At 44.0% G+C, this 22,666-nt stretch overlaps 1 protein-coding gene across 6 annotated transcripts in view; it reads right to left on the bottom strand.

Moving 5' to 3' along the window:
• NKTR (natural killer cell triggering receptor) overlaps positions 1-22,666 on the bottom strand; it is an 85,091-nt gene that overhangs the window by 55,380 nt on the left and 7,045 nt on the right. For all 6 annotated transcript variants that reach the window (XM_030549934.1, XM_030549933.1, XM_030549932.1 and 3 more), the window contains exon 3: positions 3,094-3,168. In XM_030549934.1, coding sequence (XP_030405794.1) covers positions 3,094-3,168 — 75 coding nt within the window. The remainder of the gene's footprint in view (positions 1-3,093; positions 3,169-22,666) is intronic.

Below are 22,666 nucleotides of genomic sequence, written 5' to 3' on the forward strand. Positions count from 1 at the left end.
AGCAGCTAGGGAAGGCAGTTCAAGCAAGTATTGATGCATTGGGCCCCTGCTGTAAAATGGGGCCTCCTCCCAGCATCCTGCAAAACCACAACAGGGCAGGGGAGACTCTCCTTTTGGGGCTCAAGGACCCATGGGAAAGAATTGTAGGATGAATCCAGCTAGAGTCTGAAGCCTGCACAGCAGCTTCAGAAAGCAGGGACCTATGGACACTGATGTCAAACTGCTTTCTGCGGTTCTTTCTGAACATTCTCTTCATGTGCAGATTCCCTGTTTGCTTCACTTCCCTCCCAACTGCCTTCCTCATAGTCTCCAACCCCCTAATCTCCTCCTAACATAATCCCAAACACAAAACAAAAAAATTGCAGACAAATATGATGGTAGTAGCCATTGTATTACTCACTTTCCTTGTATATTTTATCTGTTTTCACTTACTCTTTGTCTGTCTTGTTTGGTCTCACTATAAGATATTCGAGGCAGGGACTGCCCCTTATTCTGTTTGTACAGTGTCTGGCATAATGGATCCCTATTCTCAGTTAGCCCCAATGTACTACCATAGTAAACATGATGATGATGATTTAAATAATAATTAATAACAAACAAACAAACAAACAAACAACAGGAACTAGAGGGAGAAATATATGGGGCATCACTATGGATGGCTCAAACAATTAAAGTTTTAAAGCTATTATCAGTTCTCCACTGGGCCATAGCCTGGAAGAATGAACCCAACAGGAACAGAGATGGGTATTTTTGAAGAAAACAATTTTCTCAGAGGAAAACTATTCTAATCCATGGTTTATTGTAAAAGAATAGAGTATAATCATGCCCTACCAAAGGCAAAAAAAGTGTGAAAAGTAATGGATAAATATTAAAATTAAAGGCCATGTTCCAATTTCCCCACCACCTTTGGATAGGTGATTTTGGCCCTCCCCTAAAGCATTTAACACTTCTAAATAACAACTCGCATTTCTGGAGGAAGTGCTAACCCTCTAATATTAACAACAATGCTGGAGTTTCCCTATTGAGACAGTGTGCAAAGATGTCCCACTGAGGGAAAAAAACCTGGTCAACAGAGTAGGTGTGCATGGTTAGGGGTCAACTCCATGCTCTGAAATGAATTTACCTAATGGAAGCAAGTAAGTGTTCAAAAAGACACTATGTCTCTGGTTAACTAATCAGCTGTCTATTTAAATCCAAAACAAAAAAGAAAGGCAACTGAATCCAATTGTGTTAATGAAAGGTTCTACACTGCCAGCCAAATGAATACATTTCTTGGTTAAAAAAAAAAAATCAGTTAAGTGCACAGTAATCAGAAAAGCAGAAGAAGAGATGATAAAATGCTAGAGGATTGCACACTTCACTGCTTACGTAGGACAAGCTGCACACCCAATGAGATAGCAGCATATGACACTGCTTTCTGTGATATGTATATGCACTGGGAGGGGGCACCAGAGAGATTCCTCTGTCTGCAGCACCAAATGGATACACTGGGCCTGACTTTCTTTTCACAACAGTGGAAATTGGGCTTTCATTGACTTTCGTCAAAATCAACAGGGTTATGCCCACTGATGCCTAGAACATTCCCTAATATTTCAAAATTGATCTGACGCGCAGCACCATAACCCTATAGGCCTTGTCACTGCTAAGGAGTCAGCAGAATTGTATGCAACAGGCAGGTGGTGGGAGGGGCAGGAACACAGTCTCTATCCCTGAACCCAGATGCCCTACCCTTAACCTTGTAGATCTCCATCCACATGAGAACCTCAATGCACTTTACAGGGCTGAGGAAATTCACCTTCCTGCGCCCTTGGGCCAAGAGGAGAGAAAGGAGATTAAGTGCCATTACAGTCAGTTCCTGACACTTTCACTCCCTCATGCTCCCCCATGTCCCCACTACCCAGACTTGTAACCTCCACGTTGCCTTTTACTCTCTCACACATTACCACCCCAAACATCCTTGCTGCCACTGAATAATCTTTGTTCTCCATCACAAACACAATCCCAACAAATCCTGACAGTTCTGCTTATATAGGCCAAGCTGTATACCCAACAAGAAAGAGCAGCCTATTAAGCTTCTGCCAGTGATGTGTGTACAAAAGAAGCAGGGAGTGACAGAGATTTCTGTCTGCAGCACCATATGGTCAGGCCCACAGAATGCCTAGTGGAAATCAGGCTTTTCCAATTTTCATCAAACTCAGAGTTCTTCCCATTGATGCCTACAACATTCACTGAAATTTTAGAATCGATTGGATGCGGTGTTCCATAGTCATCACATTATATGCACAGAAGGACATGCCCCTGAGCTGAGTCCAGGGTCTCACTTTACTTAGCCAATAGGCCACATAGATAAGCATACTGTTAGTGAGAAAAAAAACCTGATAGTTCATGATAAAACACCGTCTTAAAATCTTCTTAGTAGGTTTATGTATTTAAATATGTGAAAAATATCTATGTAGTTTACACAGTGGGATGAGATTTCAAAATACATCTTTTGTCAATTGCTCCACTCAAGTTAGCTTTTAAACCCTTAAAAGCTGGAGCAGGAGTATATGCAGTCTCAACTAAACAGCAATGATTTGCTGAAAATGAGGAATTAATCTATGCTGCTACCCCCACCATAACGTAAATGTGGATAATTGCTACATTGCCAGTGCTCTGATCTCCATTTTCAGCTGTCAAACCCATGCATAACTTCCTATAGTGCCCAATTCACTTTCTGGTACCAAACCCTCACAATCTTTTATTCCCCTAATGAGCACCAGGGAATAACCCACCTGCAATCCCCCCTTACCAACCTAGTATTCTGAATGTCCTTGAAACTTCTAAAAATACACTTGTTCCTCAAAACCTATCAGCTATAATATCCACTCACCCCTGTCTGTTCTCTGTATGGTATGCATTTATGCATTTAGATTCTTAAATTTTGGGGGCTGGATTTGTGCTCTTTGTTCATGGTATTCTGCACATTACACACTACCAAACCAATTGTGGTGCTGTAACAAATACTAAGAAACAACTGTAATGATAATTAACAATAAATGTTTGATAAAATTAAAGTAAATTAAAAAATTAAAGTAATTAAAAATGACTTACCTGAACATAAGCAAAGAAAGTTTTTGCAAGTCTTTGGACATACATCTGAGAACAGCTGAAACATAATTCGACCAACTGGAAGAAAATGTAAGTATATGGTGTTACAAAGTATATGGTGTTCAGTTTGCCAATTTTTTGTCATAATAAACAAGCAAGCATGATTTTTATTTACCAGTTCATTGAAAATGTATTTTAAGAAGTATATTGAGAACGGAGCAAGTTCTGAAAATGTAGTATTAAAATAAGTGTTCAGAAAGAGAACAGTGACAATAACAATTTACCTGAAATTAAAATTAAATAACTTCACCATATCTAATTTATGAAAAATCCTAATCACTTAATAGTGGCTTGAAATTAAGAAATAAAAGTCAAATTATATCTACAATAAATATTTTATCTTGTCTATAACAACTGTTTTGAAACAAGTCACCTAAATTGCTTTATGCCTTAGATAAATATTTTGAGTATCACAGGAGCAATGGGAATTGTTTTTTAAAGTAGCACACTTTGTACAAGGATAGATACATTTGAAGCTGTAAAAGTTATATATATTTCATTATCACCTAGAGGCCTCAACTAGATCAGGGCCCCACTGCATGAACTGTTGTACAGAAGTAAATCACAATCTCTGGCCCAAAAAACTGAGTGCAACACCTGCCTAGCTGCTTTAAGACAGTTTTTCTCTTTATGCAAAGAGAGCTGCACAACTTCCATTAACAATAATGGAAGAATCATGGAAACAGTAGGGCTGGAAGAGACCTCGAGAGGTCATCTAGTCCAGTGTTTCTCAACAACCGGTCTGTGGAGCAGCACTGGTCGGTAGAAGCCTCCTTGCCAGATCCTGAGATTTCTCTGACACAGTTTAGGGAGGCAGTAAGCTGGTTTCTGGTATCAAAAAGGTTGAGAAACACCGATCTAGTCCATCCCCTCTTTCAGGCAAAGGCCAATCACACGCATTCTTAGAATTAGGGCTCAGAAGAAGTGGTAACTTATGGTGCTTTATAACATTAGTTTATCTAGGCACATATTAATATGTTCAAAGGCACAAAAAGTTTTTTAAAAGAAGTTTTCATATTCCTTTTTGTATATTCCAAGCTACCTGAAACTGCATTCTGTAAACCAAAGATCATAAATAATGCTTGTAGAACAGTATAGTGAAACACACAATTTGCAAAACAAAATTTGCTTGATAGACTTATTATAGCTTGTGAAATAAAAACCACAAAAACTAAATAATTGTCAAATATTATACAGATCTTTGTGATAACCTATTAAAGAGTACCCTCTAGTGGTATAAAACATTAACACTTCAACATTGACCATAAAAGCAGCAAAAGATTGTATTGCTCCAAGTTTGTTGAAAAGCTACTATGGAATTAGTTCTACTGTCCTGCCATGAAAAAAGTCTCTTGCATTTGAGACTGAAATTATTCTATACTGTGGCATCTAGGAATATTTTCAGATAACTTTCGTTCTAAGTAATTCAGTAAGTTTTAATTCTGATTCTCTAAAAATATATGTAATTGTCAGAATGGCTTCCCAATAATTTACTGGTTTGGAAAGTCAGGAGATTCTCTACCTTAGTGTGGGCACAAAGGTTCATCCAGGACAGATTAGAAGGCCTCACCCCACTCCCTTCTCCCACCAGCAGTCAAGGAAGGGGAAGGAGGGGGAAGGATGAGCTCACACTTCAGCAGAATTTTCCCCCCATTTGCTTGAAGTTCCCTCCACAGGACCAGAAGCTGCTCCTGAACCTCATTAAGCGCCTTTTCAGTATTAACACTAGCTAGAATGTATCTAGCAATTTTTATTAACATTAGTTAATAAACCATTTTGCTTAGTTAAGAACACTGTAAAAGTCTTGCATGTAACATTTACTGTTTAGTTTAATCTTACTTAGTTTAGAACACCTACAGTCAGACCTGTGGCTCTTCATAGTTGTAGACAGATATTAAAAAGTACTTAAATAACTAAAGATAGAAAAAACTGCTTGGTTTGTAGCAACATGGATGTAAATGGTACCCAGCAAGGAAACAGTTTCATTTAAGCAGCCTTTCAAACACAAAAGCAAAAACAAGTATTGCACATTTCCACTACCAGATAAAATGTTAAGATGCTCTTAAATGTTGAAGTAACTCTGTCCCAATAATTGTTTTTTTAAAAGGGTGCATGACATGGATATAGTTAAAAAGACACATAGGGGAAGAACTGGGACATAAATAAGTCTCCTTAGATGAGCCCTGTTCTAGGAGCTAAAAGGTCATGATTCTGGACTTGTATTTATTTGAACAAAACTTTAAAAAACACCTATCATCTGGTTTAAGTGCCCTGCAACAAATTAAAAATTCATTTCTTAAAACAGTCTGATCTCCATCCACACTACTGGATCAACCAAAACTATGGCAAACAAAGACAGCCCACTTTCCCCATAAACACAATTTTCCCTGTAACCTGCCCTCCTCACCCCCCAAGCTAGTGAAAATAGCTGGGGATAGTAACAGGGTGTAGTCAGCTTGAAACAGCCAGGATGGGCAATTGTGATGCAAGGGTATCTGCTCCAGGGCTCCCTGGGTATGTCTACACTGCAATAAAATACCCACAGCAGAGCCACGGCTGGTCCAGGTTTGCTGAATTGGGCATTTCGAGCTCAGGAGCTAAAAACTTCAGGCTTGGGCTGAAGTCTGGTCTCTGAAACCCTGCGAGAGAGAGAGTCTCAGAGCCCAGGCTCCAGCTCGAGAGTAGCCTCGCAGCCCAAGCCCTTCAGTCAGCTGACCCAGGTTCTCAGACTCAATGCTGAGTTTTTTATTGCAGTGTAGACACACACCCTAAGGCCAGAAAGAGATCTGGGTCAAGGGCAAGCATCTTCTCTACCCTTCCAGGAATTCAACATTAATATTAGGAGATGGAAGAAATGCATGCAAACTTTCCTCATCCTGACAGTAACCCACTGAGGTTCACCAGATAATGACTCAAGGAGCCAGAGGTAGTGGAGGACATAGTTGCGGGATACTGTGAAGGGCACAGATAGCAGGGGTGTGGAAACTCTCTCAACCAGCAAACTAAAGGAGGTTCAACAAGAACAGAGCAGGTAGCAGTATTTTTAACACCCTCCTGTACTGTGAGGTCAACCTGAACAGTGTGTGCCAGCATCTCTGCCCATACTGGCACACAAATGACTGAGTCTGGAATGACTGAGGCTCAACTGTTGCCTATCCCTGCAAAACTGAAGAGTTTTTGGAACATTACTTAACCCTGCAAAATTCTCTACTGTAGGTAATGCTAAAGGGGTCTTTGATGTCAAGATCACAAACCAATCCCATGCATTTAGAGCTAATATGGTTGAGACTGTCATAATACTCAATTTGCATTTTCAGATAAATTATTGAGAGCTCTACAGAATAGGACAATGCCCTCCACTTCTTTTACGGATAAGAAGATAATGAAAGCATAACTCCCTTCTTCAATGCCTCTGACAGACCATTTCTGTTGTAGAATAAGTTTGAATTTGTCCTCTTGCAGATTCTTTAATGAAGATCCTTGAAATCCTAGAACTGTATAAAGTAGCCTCTCTGAATGAATTACCCACTTATCAGAGATCATGCTAACCCATAATACAGTAGAAAAGACGGTAACTCACCTTTGTAACTGTTGTTCTTCGACAGCTTGCTCATATCCATTCCAGTTAGGTGATTCCCAAGCCTTACCTAGGCGGTGGGGTCGGAGTGAGATGTGGCAGAATGCAAAACTGCTGAGACAAACGCTGCATCATCACTTGACTGTTGAACCAGAGCAGAATGCGAAGCAAAGGTGTGGACCGAGGACCAGGTAGCTGCACGACATATCTCCTGGATAGGTACACGAGCCAGGAAGGCTGCAGATGAAGCCTGAGCCCTGGTAGAATGCGCGGTGATGTGGCTTGGGGAAATATGAGCCAAATCATAACAAGTGTGGATGCACGCCGTCACACAAGATGAAATCCTCTGAGAGGAAACAGGTAGGCCTTTCATTCGGTCTGCTACCACGACAAAGAGTTGGGGCGTTTTACGAAACGGTTTTGTCAGCTCAATATCAAATGCGAGCGCTCTACGGACGTCCAGGGAGTGCAACTGTTGCTCCCGTCGCGTTGAGTGTGTCTTCGGGAAGAAGACCAGGAGAAAGATGTCCTGGTTAACATGAAAGGCCGAAACCACCGTAAGGAGGAAAGCGGGGTGTGGTCGCAACTGCACCTTGTCCTTGTGGAACACAGTGTATGGCGGATCCACCGTAAGAGCCCTAAGCTCAGAGACTCATCTGGCTGATGTAATGGTTATGAGGAAAGCTGTCTTCTAAGACAGGTATAGTAGCAAGCAGGTTGCTAACGGCTCGAATGGAGGAGACATAAGTCTGGTTAAAACCAGGTTGAGGTCCTAGGTCGGGGCTGGGTGGCATACTTGAGGGTATAAGCGCTCCAAGCCCTTGAGGAACCTCGAAACCATAGGGTGTGAGAACACGGAACGACCACCTTCGCCTGGTAGAAGGTAGAGATGGCTGCCAAGTGTACCCTCAGTGATGATACTGCTAGGCCCTGCTGTTTGAGAGACCAGAGGTAGTCCAAAATAGAGGGAATCGAGACCTCAGTGGGAGTAAGATTAAGCGTTTCGCACCAGTAGGAGAAACGCTTCCACTTGGCCAGGTACGTTGAACGAGTGGAAGGCTTCCTGATACCCAGGAGAACTTGTCGTACTGATTCATAGCAACGTAACTCTGACTGGATTAGGCATGCAGCAGCCACGCCGCAAGGTGAAGAGCCTGCAGGTCCAGGTGGCGAAGCCTGCCATGGTCCTGAGTTATGAGGTCTGGGTGGAGTGGCAGGGTAATTGGGTTGGCTATCGACAGGTCGAGCAACGTGGTGTACCAGTGCTGCCTGGGCCACGCTGGAGCGATCATGATGATGCGCGCTCTGTCCCTGCAGAGTTTCAGCAGGACCTTGTGAACCAGCGGGAACGGTGGGAAGGCATAAAGGAGCTGGCTCTTCCACGGCGTCAGGAAAGCATCCGAGATCGAGCCTGGGGAGAGACCTTGGAAGGAGCAGAACATCTAGCATTTGCTGTTCTCGCGGGAAGCGAACAGGTCTATGTGGGGAAATCCCCACTTCTCGAAAACAGAATGCATAACGTCCAGGCGGAGCGACCACTCGTGAGACAGGAAAGACCTGCTGAGTCGATCCGCCAGGGTGTTCCAAACGCCTGAGAGAAAGGATGCTACCAGATCTATCGAGTGGGCTATGCAAAAGTCCCACAGTTGGATGGCCTCCTGACAAAGGAGGGAGGACCGTGTCCCTCCCTGTTTGTTTATGTAGTACATGGCCGTTGTGTTGTCTGTAAACACTGAGACACAACAGCCTCGCAACTGTTGCTGGAACACCTGGTACGCCAGGCAGACTGCTCTCAGTTCTCGGACATTTATGTGTAATGCCAGCTCCTGAGAAGACCAAAGGCCTTGAGTACGAAGGTGACCGAGGTGAGTATCCCAGCCGAGAGATGACGCGTCCGTCGTCGGGGACATTGAGGCTTGGGGCAGATGGATTGGCATCCCTGCACACACCAGGGAGGGAATTAGCCACTATTCTAGGGAGCCTAGGGTGCTCGGGGGATTGGTGACTATCGTGTCTATTGGGTCCCTGCCCGGGCAGTATACCGAGTTGAGCCAAACTTGGAGAGGATGGAGGTGGAGCCTGGCGTGTTTGGTTACAAACGTGCAGGCAGCCATGTGACCCAGGAGACCGAGACAAGTGCGAGCTGAGGTCACCAGGAAATTCTGTAGACCTCAGATGATTGTTGCCATCGCCTGTAACCGCGGCTGTGGTAAGCAGGCTCTGGCTAGATCGGAGTCCAGGATAGCTCCTATGAAGTCTAACCGCTGCGTGGGAACCAGACTGGATTTTTCTACATTGATCACCAGGCCTAGACGCATGAATAGGTCCTTGATGATGCCCACATGCTGATTGACTTGTGTCTCGGAGGCCCCTCCGATGAGCCAATCGTCCAGATACGGAAAAACGTGTATCCGACGTCACCAGAGGTAGGCGACGACTACAACCATACGCTTTGTAAATACCCTTGGGGCTGCAGAAAGACCGAACGGCAGGACTGTAAACTGGAAGTGCTGACGGTTGGCTACAAAGCGGAGGTATCTCCTGTGCGGAGGAAAGATGGCGATGTGAAAGTACGCATCCTTCATATCGAAGGCGGCATACCAGTCTCCAGGATCCAAGGACGGGATAATGGTCCCCAGGGATACCATGCGGAACTTCAACTTTGTCATGAACTGGTTGAGTCCTCGTACTTCTAGGATAGGTCTGAGAGCTCCCTTCGACTTGGGGATTCGAAAATAACGGGAGTAAAACCCCTTGCCACTTTCGTCCATCGGTACCTCCTCTATAGCTCCTATGGCGAGGAGCATCTGCACCTCTTGTAAGAGAAATTGCTCGTGAGAGGGGTCCCTGAAGAGGGACTGGGTTGGGGAGTGGGAGGGCGGGGTTGAAATAGATTGGAGGTGGTACCCATACTTCACCGTGCGTAGGACCCAGCGATCTGAAGTTAACTGAGACCACACCGGGAGGAAGTAGGAGAGACGGCTGGAGAAGGAAGGAGAGGGATCCTGGCCTGTAACTGGTATGCCGCCCTCAGGCACACCTTCAAAAGTTCATCTTTGGTCCCGGTGGTGGTTTCGAGGGACCCTGATTTTGGCCCCCTTGGGGTCCTGACGGTCGTCTGCGACCACGTCGGCCGCACCGCCTGCCCAAGTCCTGTCTTTGTCTAGGCACAGAGTATGGGCGGTGAGGCTGGCACGGAAAGGCCTGCGTTGGGTCACCGGCGTATGCATGCTGCAAGAAAGCATTAAGACCCTGTTGTCCTTCAGGCTTTGCAGCCTGGGGTCAGTCTTTTCAGAGAAGAGACCTTTACCATCAAACTGCAAGTCCTGAATGGTATACTGCAGCTCCGGGGAGAGGTCTGAAACCTGAAGCCATGAGATGCACCTCATGGCAACACCCAAGGCCAGAGTCCTGGCTGCTGAGTCTGTGGCATCCAACGAGGCCTGGAGGGAAGTTCTGGCAACCTTTTTCCCTTCCTCCAAGAGGGCAGCGAACTCTTGGCAGGAGTCTTGAGGGAGAAGCTCCGTAAACTTACCCACCGCCACCCAGGTGTTATAATTATAGTGGCTAAGCAAGGCCTGTTGATTTTCCAGCCGGAGTTGTAGGGCCCCTCCCGAGTACACCTTGCGGCCGAGTAGGTCCATTTGCCTAGCCTCCTTCGATTTCGGGGCTAGCGCCTGCTGGCCGTGACGTTCCCTCTCATTAACGGACTGGAAGACTAGTGAGCAGGGAGGAGGACGGACATACATGTACTCGGACCCTTTAGAGGGCACCATATATTTACGCTCGACTCCCCTGGCCGCAAGAGGGATAGAGGCTGGGGACTGCCATATCGTATCGGCATTCACCTGGATGGTCCCAATAAACAGTAGGGCCACTCTAGTGGGGGCATCTGCCTATAGAATGTCCTCTACCGGGTCCTCTACCTCCAGGACCTCCTCCACGTGGAGGTTCATGTTGAGCGTTACCCTCCTTAGGAAGTCCTGATGGGCTCTCAGGTCGATTGGAGGAGGGCCCGAGGAGGATTTTCCTGCCACCGCCTCATCTGGAGAAGAGGAAGAGGAGATGCCAGCGATGAGCAGGTCCGGGGTGGCTTGTTGCTCTTGGACGATCTCCTGCTCCAGAGGAACCTGGGAGTCCGGTGGGTGAATGGGGGCTTCCTCCGCAGCAGTCGGAGAGAGACGGCTAACCCTCGCCTCTGGCACTCGGTGCTCTGATGAGACAGAGCGGGACGGAACTACTGGTACGCCTTGGGCCTGGTGGTACGCCCAAGGTGTCCAGAAAGACCACTGATGGGGTCCTTGCTCCTGGGCACATCAGAATCGCGGTCCTGAACCTAAGAGCCGCGTGGGATGACACTGAGGCATGTCTGGATGGCCATGGAGGTGCTGAAAAGCCCTGGGCAGAGTCTCTGTCTGTAGTGGACCTTGCTCTACTCGGCACTAGGGACCGGTACCGGGAGGCATACCGGTACCGGGAACGAGATCGGGACCTGCGACAGGAGTGGTGCCAGGAGGTCGACCGAGATCTCGAGGCTGGGAGCGGCTATGGGAGTCACGGTGCCTAGAGCTGGAACGGTGCCGAGTAGTGGGCCGGCGAAAGGGATACCGACCGGTGCCGCGAGTGCGACCGGTACTGAGGAGCAGAACGGTACCGGGACTGCGAGTGGTGTCAGGAGTGGGAGTGCTGACAGGACCTGGAACGTCTGTGGGACCGTGATCGTGAATGGTGCCACTCTGCTGTGCCGACAGAGGATGGTCTTATCAAGGCAGGCTTGCCGATAGACTATATTACCTGCACCGGCGGTGCCGGGGGTTGAGGCAGAGTCGATTCTGTCATGGCAATCAGATCCCTTGCCGTTGAGAATGTCTCCGGCGTGGATTGAATAGTAAGCTCAACCACGGCTCGCACCGGGGAGCTGACAGGCACCGGACTTGATGGCCCTCATGGGACTGGAATCGACGGTGCCGACGTCGTCGGAGCCGTGGCAGGTGTCGGACGATCCGACTTAGACGAGCTCTCTGGCTGCGGTGCAGGTGGCACGGAGGCAGCAGGAGCCTTAGGCTTTCTCGACCTCGGGGAGAGGGAGTGGTGCCGAGTCGACTTCGGTGCCGGCGACGGCCAGTGCCGAGAGGCCTTGGCAGTACCGGTGTCATCCAGTGCGGAGGAGGTGCTTCTGCCCGCCGATTGACCAGCACTTGGTGCCGAAGGCAGAGGGGTAAGAGCCACCTCCATGAGGAGCTGCTTTAACAGACAGTCCTGCTTCTTTGTTCTCGGCTTAAAAGCTTTGCAAATGCGACACTTATCTGTCAGGTGAGATTCCCCGAGGCACTTAAGGCAGGAGTCGTGTGGATCTCCTGTCGGCATTGGCTTATGACAGGCCGAGCACAGTTTGAAACCCGGTGAACCGGGCATGGGCCCCAGCACCAAGTGCGGGGAAGGGGCTAATCCCCGAACCCCTCTTAACTATACACTAACTATGAACAATAAAAATTAGCTATAACTATATAACTTTGAACTATATATACACAACAAAATAACTAGACAACTACAAGTAGCTAGGGAGGTGGAGATCAGTAAAATCGCACTCCACTGTTCCAACGACCGACACGAGCGGTAAGAAAGAACTGAGGGGCGGTTGGGTCGGCAGAGGTATATATCCGGCGCCATGGTAGCGCCACTCCAGGGGGCCCCAGCCGACCCACCGAGTGTTGCTAGGGTAAAAATCTTCCAATGAACGTGCACGCGACGCGCGCACACCTAACTGGAATGGATATGAGCAAGCACTCTAAGAACTCCATTTATCCAACCCTCCATAAACCAGCTCTGTATTAAATGAACAACCAGCACAGGTTCAGAAGTGGGTGATCTCTCCTGTGACCACTAGATGGCATCGCAGCCTCACGCTTTCCCATTCTCCACTCCGGGGTCGGCAACCTTTCAGAAGTCGTGTGCCGAGTCTTCATTTATTCGCTCTAATTTAAGGTTTCACGTGCCAGGAATAAATTTTAAAGTTTTTAGAAGGTCTCTTTCTATAAGTCTATAATATATAACTAAACTATTGCTGTATGTAAGGTAAATAAGGTTTTTAAAATGTTTAAGAAGCTTCATTTAAATGTAAATTAAAATGCAGAGCCCCCTGGACCAGTGGCCAGGACCTGGGCAGCGTGAATGCCACTGAAAATCAGCTTGCATGTCGTCTTCGGCACACATGCCATAGGTTGCCTACTCCTGCTCCAGATTATGTGTATTTTTGATTAGCTGATCTGGCCTGGTCTCAGTTAGATTGGATAAACAGAGTTCTGCTGTACCAAAATCAAGACAAAAAGAGTCCCCAAAAGGGGGTAGATGGAGAAAGAACACAAAGGGAAAAAATGAAGTCATTGGTTCAGGAATTTCAAGTGCATTTTCAAAGGTTTTGTTTGGAGGTGGCTCTAAGATCACAAAAGACAACAACCTGTGGATCTGTCTACTGAATTTCAATTTTTGCCTTCTGAATTCTTTTCTGACAGTCTAGCGCTGGAGAAAGCAGAGATGAATTGCAGTAAATAAAGGGTGCTCTTCTTAGAGGATTCTTTATATAGGTCCATGCGTTTCAAAGTTGATCCGGGGTCCCTTGCTTTCTCCCAAGTCTCACCATGCAAGTTCTGAAGAGGTCAGATTCCTCCACTTCAGCCTGTGTGTCCAATGACAAACTGATGTGCACCAGTCTGTCAGTTCATTTTATGATAGCTCCAGAATCAACAGCTATATGTCTGATGCAATGTAAGCTGCTCTTAGAAGAATGCCTCACTGCTTTCTGACCTTTCAGACATTATCTCCTTTACCTCTTCCTGTAGTTCTTCCAGAACACAGCTTGACAGGCTGCCACACAATAGACAAATTGTAGCTGAATATGGCTTTCACTGTAGAAGATCCTTCTTCCTGACACCACTGTAGCCTGTGGTGGTTTTGATTTTGTTTTTTTCATTTGCCAGGGACATCAGAAGAAAATGAGTCTGGGTGCTGAGAACTGGATTCTCTCCCCGCCCACCCAAGGAAGGACTTGCTATAACAAGTTTGTCTTCTGCTAAACTAGTGGGTGGACAGGTGTTATCCATAAACCCTTGTTAGGATCCATAAGGACTGCACTGAAAGGCAGAGTCAGTCTGCTGGTTGATGAAGTTTCAAATTCTTAAACTTATGAGCCTTTTCAACTGTGGAAAGTTTGAAATCCAATGGATCTTGTGAGCAGATCTTAGAAGAATTTAAATCTGCCATGGTTGACACTGATGTCATCTCCAGCATAATACCCACTATAGAAGAAAAGGCATTATGATTATGGTCCTCAGGACAATTTCTTTGCCTGTGGATTCTAAACGTATCCTCAACAAGATGCATAGGTGCTTTGGCAGGTTTAGAGGCTGACCTTACAATTGCTGATGCAGCATCAGGATGCTACTCAAGAGCAATTATTTGTTTCTGCACCGATTCTTAGGTTGCTAACCTTATAACTGCAAGTGCCATAAAGAGCCAAGTGACTCACAAAGAACAGCCTCCTCATAAGGATAAGAATGGAACAAATCATCCCAACTCAGAAGACCAAGCAAGGAGGGATTGAAACCAAGATATAGGGGGTTATATTGATGTTTTCTATGCCAAAGATGGAATCAGAGATCTAAATTGAGGTAGAGTGGACCAAACGTGTCTGCAGTAAGCCTCCATCTCCATCGTGAATCATGGCAATACAAATTCCAGGAACTCTTAAATTCTAATAATTTCCAAGTAAACCTGTGGCACTGCCCTAGATGGGGTTGTAATTGGAATGGGCTTCTTCCAGGGTGTACTAAAGATGTAGTTTGAGATGAGGAGTAGAGGATAAAGTCCTGCACTTGCATCCTCTCTCTCCAAGAAGCAGAGTGAAACAGAGGATGGTGGCCTAACCCTTGAAACAAGAGACAAAGACTTTCCCCTCAGAACCAGGGGCCCTCAAACGCAGAAGTTTCCTGCTTCAGCACTCTCTCTTTAGCACCAATTTCCTGCTGGAAAGCCATCCACTGACTTCTCAGAAGTGAAGGACAACACTAGGGAGCAATGGTACCATCTCTCTCCTCTTTTCATGGTGTTTCAGTCCCAGAGGAAGAGGAGGATTTGGCTTGGAACTTACCTTCAATATGCTCTGAGACTTGGAAGAAGGACCTGGTGTCAGCTTAGACTTTAAGATAGTCCTGGAACAAACAGAACTTCTCCATCAGCATGGCTCAGAGCAGAGACCAATGGTATAAGCATTCTCTGGTGGACTGTCACTGGTTTCTAAGGAACCATGAAATTGTCTAACCCACTACATAAAACAGAATTTTAATTATCATTATGAAAAATAATGATTTTCACTAAAACTAGTCCTTAACTAGGGAGAAAAAAGCCTCACAAGAAAGTACTAATCTGAAAGTCAAGGGACTAGAGTATATAATCAGGACTATGAAATTCTATAGCTCAAGACTCAGTGTGTGCAGCCCTAAAGCCCAGCATGCTCTTGAAAAGTGTTGACCATTGGGCACTGCATGGAGTACAATTGTGGAATCTTCCAAAAGGTTCTGGGCTATGTGGGTGAAATTCTCTGTAATGAACACACTCAATGGAGATGACACTTTTTACTGCAAAGTTGTTATAAAAATGTATTTAAACCACAATAAATAATAATTATAGTATTTATAAATCACTCCTGCAAAAGAACATCCCTCCCTCAACAAAATTATAGACACGGTGGCTAAACAAAACAAAAAACAATAAATCAGCGGTGCAGAAATCTTGTTCCTCTATCTCCAAACTAAGTACAACTAACTGTGTTCCAGACCACTAGAAATCCATATCTGGAGGTTCCTGTTATCAATTTGGCTTTATTATGCAAAATAATAAGTGATAATACTTAGCTCTTATACATCACTTTACAAATATCATTACACCCATTTTTTAGAAAGGCAAACTGAAATACAGAGAAATGAGGTGACTTGCTCAAGGTTGCAGAGCAGGTCAGTAGTAGATGCAAACTAAAATCCAGCTCACCTGATTCACAGTCCAATACGCCTGCTTTTTGCAAAACATCCTACCCTTAGCCACAAACTGAGATGGTCTTTCACATAGCAAACCACTGCACTAAACAGAGAAAAGTGGTTTAGTGGTTTAAAAGACCCTGCCGTCATAAACAGATAGTTAAGGGTTAATGTCTCTTTTACCTGTAAAGGGTTCAGAAGCTCAGTAAACCTGGCTGACACTTGACCAGAGGACCAATGGGGGGACAAGATACTTTCAAATCTTGGTGGAGGGAAGTCTTTTGTTTGTGCTCTTTGTTTTTGAGTGTTGTTCGCTCTTAGGACTAAGAGGGACCAGACATCAATCCAGGCTCTCCAAATCTTTCTGAATCAGTCTCTCATGTTTCAAACTTGTAAGTAATAGCCAGGCAAGGCGTTAGTCTGATTTTTGTTTTCTAAACTTGTAAATGTTCCTTTTTTGCTGAGACAATTTTACCTCTGTTTGCTTTAACTTTGAACCTAAGGCTAGAGGGGGTTCCTCTGGGCTATATGAATCTGATTATCCTGTAAAGTATTTTCCATCCTGATTTTACAGAGATGATTTTTACTTTTCTTTCTTTAATTAAAAGCTTTCTTTTTAAGAACCTGATTGATTTTTCCTTGTTTTAAGATCCAAGGTGATTGGATCTGTGTTCACCAGGGAATTGGTGAAGTCCCTCAAGGCAACCCAGGGAAGGGAAAGTTTTGGGGGGGACAGAGAGTGCTCCAGACACTGGAATTCTGGATGGTGGCAGTGTACCAGATCTAAGCTAGTAATTAAGCTTAGAAGTGTCCATGCAGGTCCCCACATCTGTACCCTAAAGTTCAGAGTGGGGAAGGAACCTTGACACCTGCTATGACTATGAATCCCTGTGGCCCTTGGCAAGTCAACTATGCCAAAATTTTCAAACCTAACTGTATAACTTTAGGCATCTAAATCCACATTTGAGCACCTACATTTGAAAATGCTTGCCTTCAGCACTGTGCACTTCAGACTCTATCTATAAAATGAGTACAGAAATTTACCTGCCCACAGGGCCATTGGGGAAATACTCCTTGGTGCAGAATTCCCCCCAAAATTAAAAATTCTGTACACAATATTTTAAAATTCTGCATATTTTATTTGTCAAAATAACACAACATAATCACAACAGTTTCAATTATTTTTGGTAATTTATTTCAAAATGTCTGTCAGCAAGTATGTCCCCGCCTAAGTTAGCCGACGGGAGATGCAAAGTCAAGGTGTGTGTCTTAAGCTCCCCCCTTCTCAAGGAGTTTGGCTCCTAAATCCAAGCTGCAGGGAAATGCCTCCCTCTGCTGGGGATTCTCAGCTGCAAAATCTGTCTTGGAGTTAGGTGCCTGTGCAGTTTTGAGGAGGAGGAGCTCCTTCATAACTTTTAGCCCAGTGGTTAGGGTACTCACTTGGGATGTGGGAGATCCCTGGTTTAAGCCCCCTTCACCTGAGACACACCACAGTGGATAAATAATTTAAAAAGTCATTGGGCCAAAGAGAGCACGCGCAAGCACAAACATGAGAATGACTAGTCTAGTGGCTTGAGATTCACCTGAGAAGTGGGACACCAAGGATCGAGTCCTCCTGCTCCACTGCTTTTTAATTTATCCACAGCAGAACAGCTTCAACAAGAGACTGAGGGATCACCCACAACAAAAATATCCCACATCCAGTGGCTAGACCACTCACCTGACAGGTGACAGATCCCAGTTCCAATCTCTTTTCCACCTCAGACAGAGGGGAACTTGAACCAGGAGTCTCCCACATGCCAAGTGTGTACCCTAACCACTGGACTAAAAGTTCTCCCCACTTTCCCTGTATGTTTTGTAGAAATTCACCTATGAAGGCCTGATCTGGTAAGCGTACTCTGAGTGAGTTGGGCATTCCGCCACCTATCTTCCCCTAGTTCTTGCATCATGCTGGGGCTTAGGTGTCTGGATGCCTAGAAGAAAGCTGCAGTGTACATATCCAGAGGCAGAAACATAGGTACCTAGGGAATGTCTACTGCAAAAATGTATACGCTGAGCAATTTTAGGTACCTACAGGGTTTGGCAGCAGCTGAGCAGGGGTTTTGTGAATCCCAAGGGAGCCTGATTGTGGGATTTAGACACCTAACTCTTTTTGTAAAGAGAGCCCTCGGAGTCATACAGACACAGGTGAGTGTGCTCATAATACATCTTTTCTATGTCAAAGGATAAGCTTGACCTAACACAATGTACAGTTGACAATGAAAAAGGCTCTCCTTCACATAAGCTATGCTACTATTTAGATAAAGCAAGATGAATATATACCTTACTTTGATTGTGCATCATGAAGTTTGGCATACATCTAGGTGTCCATTGGGGGGCAGATGGGAGTCCTCACACTTATCTGTCTGCTAACATATCATACAAGTTGCACAGGTTTCATCACTTGTCAATGTGAAAAAAGAGCCCTCACCAATGCAGGCAAGTGAGTGAGTCAGACAAGGATCTTACAGCAACCTTCATAGCTATGACAATACACATAAATGCACATACAGTTATTGGTATGAATTTAACAAGCGAAAATTGTATGTGAAATCTGTTTGATAGCCAATAAATGTAGGTTTTATCTTTCCCTCTCCCTGAGACAAGAAGGAACCCATTTTAAACCTAGAGTCCACAGCCATATACAAGGCGCTCTGTCTCGCAAAGTAGGTAAGAAAAAAATTTAGTGCCCTCCATTTTCCTAGGCCTATCAACTTTCTCAAGTGCTCCCTCCCTCTTTCTCACTGAATTGACACCCCAAAAATGTATTTAGTTTCTCTTCCTGTTATAAAGATTAGATAATCCAATAAAAGAAGAGAAAACATACCACAACTTTGGTGACCAACCACAGAGCTTGAAGAGCAAATTCTGGATATTGAAGGATTATTTACTATGAACAGTTTGTGAACAACATATAAAACCTATCTGAACAAGTAAAAATAAGTTACCTAAATATGAACTGTTTACACATAAATCTGCAATGAATATTTCAGCCAGCTTTAGTTAAGTGGTTCTTCAGAGCTTTCACTTTCACATGATACGCACACTGGGGATCAGTGTCCATCACTAGGGCTCGCAGGTGCTATAGTAATACAAATACATAAGAAAGGATGTTGAGGATGTAGTTGCTTTTTTCTCCTGGTGAACTCCCTCATCCAACCTGAGCTGCAAATCTCCCTGTTACCCACCTTTCAAAACCTTCCTGGACCAAACAGAGTACTGGGGGAAATTACAGCACACTCAGACTACCATTAATAGGAGGCTCATAATGAAGTATAGGCTCCTATAGTCAAGACAGTGGCATACAACCTCTGCAGCATTGAGTGTGTAATAATGGCAGCCTGCCAGAAGCCTGAGGACCATACACAATTTGAACCTAAGTTTAAATTATTTAATAAAAAACAGACGCATGATCACATATCCCTCAGAGTTTGAAATTCATGGGAATAAAAGTTTAACCAAAACAAAAATTTGAAATTGCAATGCAAGTGAAAGGGAGGCTACATTTCTTTTTAAACAATAAGAAATTCTATTATGAGAAATGAATAGCTTTGTTATTTAAATTATTAGTTAAAAAACTTTTTTCCCTTAAATGCCTGACCAGAGGGGGAGACGACTCTTATCACAGCAACACTTGAATAATTATTCGTTTCCCCTTTCTTGCCCTGCATTCTCTGAAGCAACCTAAAGCCCCACATAAACTTCCTTCCACAGAACTAACCCTGTCCCCAATAAATGTGTCTGTCTTCTATGCTGCCACAAATATAAATGTATTTGGAGTACTACCTGAAGGTGATTAGGACTATCAAAAATTACTCTTTTTCTGAATAACTGAATAAATTAGGTGGGAGACTATAGTAATCAATCTTCTCCAAGTCCTAGCTTCTGCTTAAAACTCTGACTAATTTGATGCGTTCAGTTTGCCTTGTTCCTAAACACAATTTGCTTTAGGCTTCATTTCAAATCTCTATGGTCTTTCACTAACCACTTTAACAGTGAGCGTAGCTCTATATAAAACAGTGAAAGATATCATGCTTGCCCCAAAGATTTATCAAATCAGATCACAAAGGAGACTGCCCCATCCCATCTCTTTCATACTATACTATGAGTGAGGGAATGAATGAAGAGAAAACACATGGGAGAGAGATTGAGAGGAGAGAGAACATTAATAAGGAAAGTTCAGTAGAACTTAAGGGAGAGAGCAAATAAGAATAGTAAATACAGTATATTTTCTGGAGGATGAAGGGATGGTGGTCATAAGTATTAAGTCTGGGCTTATTCAGCTTTAAATTCACCACTCAAGGGGAAAAATAAATCAGAGGAAACATTGCTCTGCCCTGCCATATAAGTTACTGAAACCTGCGAGTGAATAAAACAACACACACACACACACACACACACACACACACACACACACACTCACTCACTCCCATCCAGAGCTTTACAAACCTTTGACATGTTTAAAACACAATCCAGAACATCACAATGTTAAATTAAGTTATTCAGCTATGCATGTGCTGGTATACCAGACTATTTGGGAAAACAGGTACTGCAACTAGTCTGTCTCTAAAAATACATATTTTGCATTATTTAAGAAGTGTTTTTCCATGACATTTGCAAAAAAGGTAAAAAGCATACCAAGAACAAATACACTACATTATTAATAGCTCTCTGTGCTACCGTCATATGCAAAGTTCTCACACTTGCTTATATTTCCAATTTATTTTGCAATTAGTGCCGGAAAAAAAACCACACCAACCATAAATATAAAGAAATACATACCAGAGAAAACTTACTTTGAATAACTAAAGATTCAAGTTGTACTGAAACACACTAATTTCCAAAGCACGCTAATAAAATCCACCACACAGCACAATACAAATACATGGATTAAAAAGCTGCGTTTAAAGATCCTATAGCTAAAATAAAAATAGGACATACCTATTTGTAAAGAGCCATACTACCTATCTATCTATGAGATCACGACCCTCCCCCGAACGTACTGTGTACTATAACAGATCTAATTGTAAAAAGAATGAGGAGTACTTGTGGCACCTTAGATACTAACAAATTTATTTGGGCATAAGCTACATTTGTGCTACATTGATGATATCTTCATCATCTGTATTCATGGAAAAGAAGCCCTTGAGCAATTTCACCAACAATTTCGATCCCATCATCAACCTCAGCCTGGATTAGTCCACACAAGAGATCCACTTCCTGGACACTACAGTGCTAACAAGCAACGGTCACATAAACACCACCCTATACCGGAAACCTACTGACCGCTATACTGACCACTGTACTTACCTACATGCCTCCAGCTTTCATCCAGACCACATCACATGATCCATTGTCTGCAGTCAAGCTCTAAGATAAAACCACATTTGCTCCAATCCCTCAGACAGAGACAAACACCTACAAGATCTCTATCAAGCGTTCTTAAAACTACAATACCCACCTTCTGAAGTGAAGAAACAGACTGACAGAGCCAGAAGAATACCCATAAGTCACCTACTACAGGACAGGCCCAAAAAAGAAAGCAACAGAATGCCACTGCCGTCACCTTCAGCCCCCAACTAAAATCTCTCCAGCGCATCATTATGGATCTATAACCTATCCTGAAGGATGATCCCTCACTCTCACAGATCTTGGGAGACAGGCCAGTCCTCACTTACAGACAGCCCCACAACCTGAAGCAAATACTCACCAGTAACCACACAACAAAAACACTAACCCAGGAACCTATCCTTGCAACAAAGCCCGTTGCCAACTCTGTCCACATATCTATTCAAGGGACACCATCATAGAACCTAGTCATATCAGCCACACCATCAGAGGCTCGTTCACCAGCACATCTACAATGTGATATATGCCATCATGTGCCAGCAATGCCCCTCAGCCATGTACATTGGCCAAAACGGACAGTCTCTCCGTAAAAGAATAAATGTACACAAATCAGACGTCAAAAATTACAACATTCAAAAACCAGTAAGAGAACATTTCAACCTCTCTGGTCACTCAATTACAGACCTGAAAGTTGAAATTCTTCAACAACAATTTTTTTTCAAAAACAGACTCCAACGAGAAACTGCAGAACTTGGAATTTATTTGCAAACCGGACACCATTAAATTAGGCTTAAAGAAGGACAGGGATTGGATGGGTCATTACATAAAATAAAAACTATTTTCCCCCTACTGTTACTCATACCTTCCTGTCAACTGTTTGAAATGGGCCATCCTGATTATCACTACACAAGTTTTTTTCTTCTGCTGATAATAACCCACCTTAATTGATTAGTCTCATTAGAGTTGGTATGACAACACCCATTTTTTTATGTTCTTTGTATCTTCATACTGTATTTTCCACTGCATGCATCTGATGAAGTGGGCTTCAGTTCATGAAACCTTATGCCCAAATAAAATTCTCAGTCTAAGGTGCCACAAGTACTCATTCTTTTTGCTGATACAGACTAACATGGCTATGACTCTGAGATCTAATTGTGTGGCAGAGAACTTCACTCGATATGAGAGAGGCAGGGCAGTACACATCTCTGAGGGCCATTGTTTCAAGCCATCTACAGATTCAGGCAGACATCACTGTATAGTTTATATTTAATTCAGATTTTGAATGTCATCAAAAGGAGTACAGAATAAATAGGTACTGGATTTCTAAGGGTGACAGGTATTACAAATAAATGCTATATTTATCAAATCTCAAATAATAGCCCAAAACAGTCTCACAAAACCAATACTGCAATGTTTGGATCTTCACTGCTAGAAAGCACTAGTCTTTTCATTTTTATGAGGGTGTAGCATATGGTTGAATGGTTTAGAGAGACAACAGATCCTGCACCTTGGCAGGGGGTTA

This window comes from Gopherus evgoodei, chromosome 2, assembly GCF_007399415.2.
Source record: "Gopherus evgoodei ecotype Sinaloan lineage chromosome 2, rGopEvg1_v1.p, whole genome shotgun sequence".
NCBI classification, from domain to species: Eukaryota; Metazoa; Chordata; order Testudines; family Testudinidae; genus Gopherus; species Gopherus evgoodei.